We start from the raw sequence: 12,213 nt of genomic DNA, 5'->3' as shown, positions 1-12,213 counted from the left end.
GTTTGTCTCAAGATTTACATTTATCACCTTTCCACAGAAAAGTCTGATCTCTGGGGGTTCGACTGTTGGGACTCACACTGATCACTAGAACGGGGTGCCAAACCCCCATTCCACTTCACTTCACCCACCACATTGTGGAGGAGATCAAATGAAGCAGCAGTTGAGCATGCATCCGCTGTTCTATTCAATGTCTATGGGACTGACTGAAATGTCTGAGCGCTGTACTCGGCTGTCTCTGTCAGTCCCATAGACTTATAATGGATAAGCACTCATCCGCCACTCCAGTCAAAGTTCTCCTCACTGTGGTCATGCATGGGAACAGGGACAGGCGAGGTTCAGGGGCACTTAATATATGTGTCATTTTTTAGTGGACACTGTATGTATGCCACTATTTTTTAGGCCACCTATATGCAAGGCATTATTTTAGGGGGTACTACGTGCAGCACTGTTATTGGGGATGCTATGTGTGAAACTATTTTAGGGGGCACCATGGGAATACTATTGAAAAATCAATGAGTAGTATTGTAGCAGTAGCAGCATGACACAGTATGAGGGAAATAGCAGGCACAATATTGTGGCAGCTGCAGCCTCGGTATTAGGGGACAGCAGGCTAGATCTATGCAAGGCAGTGGCACCAGCAAAGAGAGCAGTAAAATGAAGGGTTTGTGTTGTTAAAATGAGAAAAGATGAAGTGCCAAAGACATCTCAAACTCTGCAGATATCCCTTGGCCTAGTTGGGGAAAAAAGGGTAAGGACTCCAATCAAAGAAGACGTCACCTGTGAGTCACTGTTTGTCATTGTTTATTCTTCCACTGACCACGTCGGGTCAGGACTAGATTCACTCTTAAGGTCTGCAGCAAGATGATGGGTGGTACCATTATTATTTTTAAAAAACAACAACTCCCAGCATACCTTTACCACTGTTCAGGCCATACTGGGACCTGTAGTTTCACGGGACACAACTATGAGTACTTAGTTCTGGTACTGTATTTATGTACTGAATTAGATCTGGTACCGTATTTATTTACTTGGCTTGGTTCTGGTACCATATTTATTCTTCTTTGATCTGGTACCTTATTTATGTACTGATCTTTGTTCTTGTGCAGTATTTCTGTACTGAGCTTGGTTCTGTATTTCTGTACTGAGATTGGTTCTGGTGCTGTATTATGTACGGAGCTTACTCCAGCGATACCCCCCTCTCAATGGCATGGCACTGCTCACAATAGGCCCTTCATAATTTCGAGCTCCAGGCCCATGTGGCACTTAATCTGGCACTGGGAGTGGGGAAAATTATCCTGAGAAGGAGAGAATCTTCATTCAGGTTTGCAAGAAGAAAGAAATAGAGAGAAGAGGGTATAACAGCGGAATCGGACTATACAGGGTTTGCTTGTAGTCGGTTACATGGAGACGTATAAGTCTTTATAGAAGCAGTATAAATAAAACAAAATTATAGAAAATAGCAACACTATTGTCAAAGTTAAAATAAATATTTTAAACGTATTGGGACAATGTGATGATGGACATAGACTTTAATTTGTTTTCCTTCTATGGTAGTTGTGCAGATGGTGGAAAGCACCTAAATATTCCAGCTCAGGGCAACATCTAACCAAAGACCAGCATATACTACCAAATAAAGAGGTCAGCAACCTTCAGCATTCTAGCTGTTGGGAAACTACAACTCCCAGCATGCTTTGACCAAAGTTTTTTTTATTCCAGCCAAAGGTTGTTAGGGCAAGCTTTGAATTGTAGTTTCAGAACAGCTGGAGCGTGGATCGTTGCTGGCACCTGAGGTAAACCAGTACCAAACCTACGCACACTGCAGTTCTAGGTACTCATTTGTACTTGTTTGTTGAAAACTTGGGCTTTAAGGACTCGCTACTTTTTTATTTCCCCGTCGACTTAGCCATTTGAGGGCTTGTTTTTTGCGGGATGAGTTGTATTTTTTGATCCCACCAATTTAGGGTAAATATTATGTATTGTATAACGTAAGTTTTTTCCACACCCCAAAAAATTGATACTTCCTCCAATGTTTTATAAGCATTTTGCTTTGATGGCCTTTCCCGTGTGGCATAAATAAGGCCGCATTTACATCACATCTTGGCCTTCCGTCAGAGGTATACGTCGGAAAGACTCCCGACGTATACCTCAGACGAAAGGCCAAAACGTATCTCACTGTATGACATACAGTGGGATATGTAGCCCGGGGACTGGCCCTGGAAAAGCTCCTGAGGTCACTGTCCATAAATGGATAGTGACGTCAGGAGCCTTCCCAGGGATAGAATCCCTGGGCAGAGCATATACTAACGCTATGCCCAGGGATTTCAGCGCTGTGGAAGCTCTTGACATCACTGTCCATATATGGACACTTACGTCAGGAGCTTCCCTAGCGGCGGATTCCCCAAGCAGAGCATCATCTAGCACAGGGACTCCGGCACTGCTGCTGACGTCACTGTCCATATAAGCTTTGCAAAGCCGGCAATGCTCTGGTCGGGGATTCTGTCTCTGGAGAAGTCCCTGACATCACGATCTATTTGTGGACAGTAATGTCGGGAGCTACCCAAGGTATATGTTTAAAGTATACTTGCGACTGATGCAATAAAGTAAAAACCATCACCCATAGGCTCCCATGTTAAAAAAAAGAAAAAAGTATACAGTGCAATATGCCTTTTTTTGTGTGTTCCCTCAGGATGGAATACCGTAGTCTACTATGCTATTAATCCTTCAAAAAAAAAAAAGCCATACCGACGTACATATGTAGCCAAGTTTATCTTCAATCTTACTGTAGCGTGATATCACACAACAAAAGCCATTGAAAAAGTCAAGTTAAAAAGTTTCTTGCCACGGTTTATTTAATGCGTTAAATGTCAAGATGAAGATGGCCACATCTGTTTACCAGCCCGATGGAGGCCAAAAGGTCACTCTTTTTTGCTCAGTCGGGATAATTGAGCCCTACGATCATGTTTATCGTGTATGTTGGAAGCTTTCCTGATGTACACGATATATGTAGGGCAACAATGTGTAGTGAGTGGGGCAAAACATTACCTGGGTCAATATGAGACAATAAATAAATTGTATTTTTTACGGTGTTCACTGGGCGGGAGCAATCATCTGATCATTTTATAGTTTGGGTCATTACAATGTGGCGATACCAGTTAATGTATATTTTTTTCCTACATAATAAAGCATTTTGTAAGGTAAAACAGGGGCTTTTAATTTTTTTCTCTAAACTTTATTGGTGTTATTTAAACATTTTAATTTGTCCCACTATAAAACGTGAACAATAATACACTGCAATACTTCCAAATTGCAGTGTATTATGTCTGTCAGTTATATACTGACCGACAGCCTAATAGGCCCTGCCCTAGGCAGGACCTAACTGGCCTAAGTCCACAGGAGACCTGTAAGCCTTTGTTAGGCCATCGATCGGCACCCCGTGATCACGTCGCTAGGACATTGATGGGGTTACAGAGGGAGCCTCCTCCCTCTGTAAAACCACTTAGGTGCCGCGGACACTATTGATTGCGGCATATGAGGGGTTAAATGGCCCGGGATCAAAGTTAGCTCTAAACCTGGCCATTGCAACAAGGTGTCAGCTGTATGTTACGGCTGACACCTGCTGCTGAGCCAACGCCATCCCTGCGTTGTACGTATGTGTCGCTGTGTAGAAACTACCTCCCTTAGGTGGCATAAGTTTACGGAGCACTGCGGGAAGGGGTTAATTATGTTCGTTAGTTGTAGAATGTCTTAATTTCTCCAAGCATGTGATGACTAGATAATGATGGTAGTCACTAGTTACTGTTTCTTATTTTCTTAATTTGTTTTTACAGAAAATCTAAGCTAAAATAACTGTTCGCATTTGAATGTGAAGTTAAGAACAACAATGACCTTGAATTCCCTTAATTAAAAATGTAAAAAACGAATTGTATAGTGCAGTACCGTTACAGTCCACTAGGTGTTGCACACAGACCAGATAGATATCATGCTTCCCTCTGCGGACAAGCTTTATGGAGATGCTGATTTCATTTTCCAGCAGGACTTGGCGCCTGCCCGCACTGCCAAAAGTACCAATACCTGGTTTAATAACCACAGTATCACTGTGCTTGATTGGCCAGCAAACTCGCCTGATCTAAACCCCATAGAGAATCTATGGTGTATTGTCAAGAGGAAGATGAGATACCAGACCCAACAATGCAGACGAGCTGAAGGCCGCTATCAAAGCAACCTGGGCTTCCATAACACCTCAGCAGTGCCACAGGCTGATCGCCCCCATGCCACGCCACATTGATGCAGTAATTCATGCAAAAGGAGCCCCGACCAAGTATTAAGAGCATATACTGTACATACTTTTCAGTAGGACAACATTTTGGTATTAATAATCATTTTTTAAATTGGTCTTATATAATATTCTAATTTACTGAGACACTACATTTTGTTTGTTTGTTTTCATTAACTGTTTGCCATAATCATCAACATTGAAAGAAAAAAATGCTGGAAAGAGATCACTCTGTGTGTAATGAATCTATATAATATATGAGTCTCACTTTTTGAATTGAATTACTGAAATAAATTAACTTTTTGATGATATTCTAATTCATTGAGAAGGACTAGTAATATACACACACACACACACACACACACACACATATATACACACACACACACACACACATACATATATATACACACACACACACACACACACACACACACACACACACACACACACACACACACACATACATATATATACACACACACACACACACACACACACACACACACACACACACACATACATATATATACACACACACACACACACACACACACACACGTTACATCTTACTTGACTTGTGCCTCTGCTTGCATAAAGATGAATTCCCATTTTCTTGCAAATGCCCGCTGCAGTCTTGCTAAATTCTCCTGGCAAAGAGTATAGGAGACAAAAAGAAAATATTTAGCATGTAAATAAATGCATTATACTATGCTACTTTAAAAGCAATCGTAACTAATGGATGAGCATTAGAAAAGATCTTAAACCAAGTACAGGACTTTATATCCATCAAACATTTTGCTTGAGGAGCGGTGAGTATAATCAGGCATCTGTTCTGGGGTCTAATTTGGGTGACTGGTCTAGGTCCTGAATTTTCATAATGCTGGACATTAGTAAAATATAAATAATAATTTAGGTTACAATTATCAAGGTTATGTCCTCTTCAGAAGGTCATCTTCGGCGTTTGTTATTGAAAGGCTTTTCTACAGCTTAGGGTATGTTAACACATGGCATCTCCGCCCCATTTATCTCTGCATTTCTCTTGTAAATATGATAGTTAAATATCTACCCATCATTTGCTTTTATTTCATTTTACAAAAAAAAAAAACAACTGCAAAATCGCACCCTTTCAGTTTTAGATCAATTTTAAGCGGTCGACTGTGCTATTGATTCCATCATAAACAACAGAACCCTGTCACAACGGTGACAAACAGAAACCTTTAGCAACGTTTCCGTCACCATTGAGATCAATGGTGACGCAAAAGGAACCTAACTTTTTCGTTTGCCTTTCCGTTGAGGGGTTAACCCGACGAAACCCCTCAACGGATGGGCAACACTGATGTGAACAGGCCCTTAGACCAATTTCAAATTAAACTAGGACTAGCAAGATTTCTGAATCATTGGGTGCCGGACCAAAAGCAATTTGATTGGATTTCAATTGATTTACCATTAAATTCATGCATTGATGCACTAACATTCTAACACTTTATAAGCAACATTCTGTATATCTCAATGAACAATTTCAATTCTGTAATTTTTAAATAATACTTTCTTAATATGAAAAAAATTAAACCCTGCAATATTATATGCATATAAAGTAATTTGTTTCATTAAAAGAGGAAAAAATAAAAAGTCTTTAATTCATCTGCATCACGAAAACTTGAGACTTTTATATGAAACAAAAATTGTGGAATTCCGAAAGCGGGTCATCTATATGTAACTTACCTGTTTTCTTGTAATCCTTAATTTCTACCAGTTGTGTGTAAAGCGTAAAACTAGGCGGTAGCGTTGCAGGATTTTGCAACTTGCTCCGCAACGTCAATGTTTCCCCATGGGAAAAATGCAACGAGCGATCTAGTATCCATTGAAAAAAGAAAACTATCTTCCAAAATTAAATTTTCTAAGGCCCCCTGCAGATGGCCGTAGCCATGGCCCGTGATAATGGGCACAGTAGGTCACAGACTGTTACCCGCTGTGCTCCCACTATAAGGCCGGATTCACACGAGCGTTTTGCGCAAAAGCTCCACAAAAGCTTCGTGTGTCATGAGCATATGATGCGTGGCTGCGTGATTTTCGCGCAGCCGCCATCATTATGACACTCTGTTTTTATGTTTGTAAACAGAAAAGCACGTGGTGCTTTTCTGTTTTTATTCATAGTTTTGACTGCTGTAGCGCGAATCACGTGCGGCACACGGAAGTGCGTCCGTGTGCTGCGTGAGGTTTTCACGCACCCATTGACTTCAATGGGTACGTGATGCGCGAAAAACGGGCAAATATAGGACATGTCGTGAGTTTTACGCACCAGACATACGCTTGGTGAAAATCACTGACAGTCTGCATGGCCCCATTGACTAACATAGGTCCGTGCAACGCGCGTAAAAATCACGCGCGTAGCACGGACATATTATACGTTCGTCTGAATAAGCCCTAAAGCATAGGAGCACGGTCTGTAAGTTCCGAAAATAGGACATGCCATATTTTTTGCGGATCATTTCTACAGCCCGGACACCTTCCCGTAAATATATAGGAAGGTGCCAGTGAGCCATAGAAATTAATGGATTAGTATTTTGATCCACAATTACAGATCCGTAATTGCAGATCAAAATTACGGTCGTGTGCATGAGGCCTTAATTACAGTTGTTTTGTGTCCTGCGGGTTTAACTTTAGATTTTCAACAAAAGTACAAATTACATTTGAAAACATTCAGTTTCCTATATACAGGCTATGATCTTGGTATACCTACGGCTTCATAATCTGCTAACTCCAGTCTTGCTTTGTTCTGCATGGTTCTCTTGCATAGATAGATAGCTGTAAAATAATAATTAAAAAAAATAACAAATGTACATTGACACATTGAATGCATAAGAAGATTGCTAATGAAAGTAAATTCTATATATATTTATTAATTTGTAATTGTTAAAATGTAGAGGTATATTCTGCAGTAGAATTATCTTCCTGATCGTCCTACGGCAGCACACTTAAAGGGAAGGTGTCATGAAAAACATTTTTTTTATGTGTTTTGCTTTTAGTATGTTATTAAAATAAATTTTATTTATTTGTGTTTTACTTTTTTCTTTCTTTTACTTCGCTATAGGGGCTGCCATTTTTTTTCATCTCTGTATGCGTCGATTAACGACACATACAGAGATGGAATACGGCACATACATCCCCATAGTGAATGTGAACGGGAGCCGTTCCATTCACTATAGCGTACGCCGTCTGTGTGGGAACGGCGCATGCGCCGCTCCCACACAGTCCAAAAGGAAGGTCTACGGCTGAGCGACATCCGGCGCCATTTTCATGTGGACCGGAAGCCGCGGCCGGACAGTAAGATGACTACTTCCGGTCGTGGCTTCCGTCCATATTTTCAGAAGCAAGGACTAGGAGCGGAGGGAGCGGACGGAGCGGAGGCAGCGGCAGGAGCAGGTAAGTTATGTTTGTGTATGTTTCTTGTTATACTGTGTGATTACCACTGTATGTAATCCTCCTACACTGTGCATTCGCTCAAAAAAATGGCGGCACACAGTGTCGGAGGTTTGAACATTCAACCCCCTCCTTTCTCCTGGCACTAGCCAGGATAAAGGAGGGGACATTGTGTGAGCACACTAGAGCATGTGTGACTACACCAAATTTGCAGCATAAAGCAATGAGGTTGCTTTACCACATTGCAATGCTGCAATTTTGGGAATTGCTTCCTCTAGTGACCATCACATGGAAATGTTATAAATTAGAATCTAATTTATAATATTTCCTGACTTGTGAAAAAATTATAACAATGTATAATCATTTATATACTAACAGTTTAACTAAAAAAATAAATATATATTTTTCTAGCGACACATTCCCTTTAAGGGTTAAGATACTTCATCTAACCGGATAGAAGAGACATATTACTCAGAAGTAATCAATTAAACAATTAGGAGGTCCCAGGTAACCTTAAATAGAGCCCAAATCCCTTCAGAAAGCGTATTTTTTCTCTTCTATGAACATGGATAGTTGAAGACATCTATACCAAAATGCTTTATACAGAGGGTTTCCTCTGTCCCTAAGCTGCGACCCATGAGGACATCAGGGGCTGTATACAGGGGGTTTCCTCGGTCCCTCTGCCTAGCTTCTAAAAATCTTACCTGTAGGTAATGAGAAGCCACGCCTCCAGTCTGGAGCTGCCTACAGGTTTTACCTGTCCCTCAGCTCCTAGACGTGGATCCCATACACCTCCAGATGGGTGTTCCAAGATGGCCGCCGCCGAGCTAAGGCGTACGCTGGATTCCAGCGCATGCGCTGTGCACTCTCCCGGCTTCGGTGCTGTCCACGCATGTGCGAGAACGGAAGTCTCGCGGGATCCCGGCAGTTCAAGAAAGATTAAAGGTACACAACTTCCATGTATAAATGTGAGAGGGGTTTTGCTTCTTTGAGGCCACTTACAGATAAGATTATAAATTGCATGCCTTTTTTTCCCAGATGGCAAGTCCTGCATCTCAAGGGAAACGTAAAAGAAAATCCAAGCACAATATGTGTAAAGGTCATCAGCAACCATTGCCAGGGGATTGGGACCAGAGTTTCTGCTCCTCTTGCAGACCTCCTGAATAATCCTTCCATACTGAAGCCAAGGGGTTTCTATCCTGGTTTAAAGATTAGTTTACAGATACCTTTGAGGAGATTAAGTCGGCTGCTATGCCGAAAAATCTAAAGGTAGAAAGCGGTCGCCCTCTCCGCATTCCCCTTCCGAATATGATATATCGGAGGATGATCTGGATTCAGAGGACTCTGATGGGGAACCTCTAGATAATATTTATCTGTTAGATAAAGACAAGGTCCCGCACTTGCTGAAAGCAATCAAACTGACCGTTGAGACCGATAAAGTTGTGTCTCATAAGCCCAAAAAGGAACAACTTTATTATTTTCGGGCCAGTCCTTCCCTCCCATCCTGTTATTAAAGACTGGGTGCAGAAAGATTGGGAAAAGCCGGAGAGACAGATCGATCAACTGGCGAGGTTTAAACACACCTACAGAACAGATCCCAAGTTCAGTTCTAACTGGAATGTTCCGCCCAAAGTTGATCTTGCGGTCACCAGATTGTCAAAGAAATCTGTGTTTCCTTCAGAGGAGTCCCCACTCTTAAAGGATCCAATGGATCGCAGAGCAGATTCTATATTAAAAAAAGCCTACTCATCGTCGGTTGCGGCGTGTAAAGTGGCAACAGCTTCCATCCCGGTTGCCAGAGCCCTTCATACATGGCTTAGTCAGCTCTCTCAAGATCTGGAGGAAGGCGTACCAAGAGAGAAGATCTTGCACAATATCCCTCTCGTGAAAGCAGCTGCAGAGTTTTTGTGTGACGAGCCGCAGGATGTCTTGGAAGTTTTCTTCCAGATCCCTGGCTCTCTCTAATATGACGCGTAGAACCCTTTGGATCAAGCAATGGACAGGGGACGCGCCATCAAAGAATCATTTATCTTCCCTACCATTTCATCCCTCTTCTCTCTTCGGGCCTAAGCTGGAAGACATCATTAAATTAATAAATGATGAAAAAGTGGTTTCCTTCCCACGCCGTCCAAAGAGGCCACCATTTAAGACCTTTCAAAACCGTTCAAAAAGGTCCCCTAAGGGTCAAAAATATTTTCGTGGGGGTGACAGGCAGCGTAGATTCAAACGCAAGCAGGAGTGTAACCCCTCCTTCAGGAAAAAGTCACCCTTTCAAACAAAATCCTAACTTATGACGCCAAGAGAGGGGAGTGTCCAGTAGGTGGACAACTAGGAAAGTTTGTTCACCTATGGCTAAAAACGTCCACAGACGTCAAATCCACCATCCAGAATGGTTACTCGATGGAACTAAACACCATTCCAAAGAACAAATTCTGTATAAACAGGGGAAGAAAACCTATTGCTCTCAGTCTTATTCAGGACTTCATAAGGAAGGGAGCATTGGAAGAAGTCCCGTATCATCAGCGGGTCGGGGAGTGTACTCCCCTATCTTTGCCGTTCCAAAAAAGGAAGACAAGTGGCGGTTAGTGATAGATTTGACATATCTGAACCAGTTCTTTGTAAAGAAAAAGTTAAAAATGGAATCTATACATACAGTCATAAATATTATCCAAGAAAGAGATTTTCTAGCCACTATCGATCTGCAAGATGCAGATCTTCATATTTCAGTCCTGAAAAACACAGTAAATTTCTTTGGGTGTCAGTTCTTGTTCATCATCAAGTCCTACATCTTCAGTTTACCTGCCTGCCCTTTGGGATAACATCAGCGCCCCGAGTCCTTATGAAACACCGAAAAGTCACCCTAGACATACTCATCTCGCACGGTTTCATCATAAACCTCCAGAAGTCTCATCTAACACCATGCACCAAGTTGAAATACTTAGGCTTCATGGTAGATACACAGAAAAGGTCACTGACTATCCAGCGACCGTATATATTCTATCCATGAGGGTGTTCAGCGACTAATTTCATTGAGTCACTGCTCCATCCGTCAGGCCATGAGAGTGTTAGGCCTTCTAACATCGACTATCGAGACGGTACCCTGGACAAGGGCACACATCTGAATGTTACAATCCAACATACCAAAAAGTTAGGACAAGAGAATAGTGTCACTCGACACCTTAATATCAGTGTCTCCGGATTTGAAACAGGACCTCCAATGGTGGCTGGTACTCTACCATCTCGATCGAGGCAGATCTGAGTCCAGTTCATCAGATACTCCTCACTACGGATGCCTCAGGCTCAGGCTGGGGTGCGCATGTGGGAACATCATGGGTGCAAAAAAAATGGTCCAAATACGACAGCTGCCTTTCATCCACCATGAAAGAGCTCAGGGCGATTATACTAGCCCTGTTACACTTTCAGGCTGTACTCCATCATCATGATGTCCAAATTCAGTCGGGCAACCTCCCCGCAGTGTTTTACATAAACAAGCAGGGGGGCACCAGAAGCAATTCCCTCAGAAAGGAATGCAGTCAGATCATGCGGTGGGCAGAACGTAATCGGAGATCAGTCTCCGTAGTCCACATTCAAGGAGTGTTGAATCTGAAAGCGGATTGGCTGAGCAGGAAACTGATTCACCCAGGAGATTGGAGCTTGAATCCGGAAGTCTTCCTCCAAATCACAATGAAGATGGGCAAACCATCTTTAGACGTCATGGAGACTGCAAAGAATGCCAAATTAAGGAAGTTCTGCTCCCTCAACAGGTCGGATCACCCATATGCCATAGACACTCTATCATTGAGTTGGGAAAAGACCTTAATATATGTCTTTTCCCCCCATCCCTCTCATTCCTCGGGTGTTGAGGAAAATAAGGGGCAGAAAGTGAAGGCCATAGCGATCATTCCTCATTGGCCCAGAAGGGCATGGTTTCGCTCTTGTTTAAACTCTCAAACGGCAACTTCTGGAGACTCCCATTATGTCCAGATCTTCTACTACAGGAGGGTTGGTTTCATCCCACGTTAGTCAGGTTACAGCTAACGGCATGAAAACTGAACAACAGTCTCTAAAAAATAAGGGCTTCTCTGATGAAGTAGATAATACCCTATTAGCCTCCAGGAAACCCAGTACGACGAAAATATATTCTCGAATATGGCTTATATTTTTCAAAATGGTGTCAGGTCAATGACAGGTCACCAGATACAGTGTTCACAGTATTGCAGTTTCTACAAGAGGGATACCAGAAAGGCCTCAAGCCCAATACTTTAAAAGTGCATTTGACGGCCATTAATGCCACTTCAGAGGGGAGGTTCTCCAACCATCCTCTGATAACCAGATTCCTGAAAGCAGTTAAAAAATTAAGGCCATAATATCACAATCCTCTGCCCTCTTGGGAGTTGCCCATTGTTTTGAAGCACGTCAGCCGTGCCCCATTTGAGCCGCTTCATAGCGTAAGCCTTAAGCTTCTCTCATATAAAACCCTATTCTTGATAGCAATTACCTTCGCAGGGCGGGTTGGC

At 42.3% G+C, this 12,213-nt stretch overlaps 1 protein-coding gene across 3 annotated transcripts in view; it reads right to left on the bottom strand.

Annotated features, from left to right (window-relative positions):
* The window catches only part of RGS6 (regulator of G protein signaling 6), a 481,401-nt gene that overhangs the window by 70,640 nt on the left and 398,548 nt on the right, over window positions 1-12,213 (bottom strand). For all 3 annotated transcript variants that reach the window (XM_075844496.1, XM_075844495.1, XM_075844497.1), the window contains 2 exons: window positions 7,017-7,081; window positions 4,847-4,923 (listed from right to left, as the gene is read on the bottom strand). In XM_075844496.1, the coding sequence (XP_075700611.1) occupies window positions 4,847-4,923; window positions 7,017-7,081 (142 nt within the window). The remainder of the gene's footprint in view (window positions 1-4,846; window positions 4,924-7,016; window positions 7,082-12,213) is intronic.

The sequence above is a fragment of the Rhinoderma darwinii genome, chromosome 12 (assembly GCF_050947455.1).
Source record: "Rhinoderma darwinii isolate aRhiDar2 chromosome 12, aRhiDar2.hap1, whole genome shotgun sequence".
NCBI classification, from domain to species: Eukaryota; Metazoa; Chordata; class Amphibia; order Anura; family Rhinodermatidae; genus Rhinoderma; species Rhinoderma darwinii.
The sequence above is the reverse complement of the archived record's forward strand: the minus strand, read 5'-3'. Positions and strand labels throughout refer to the sequence as shown.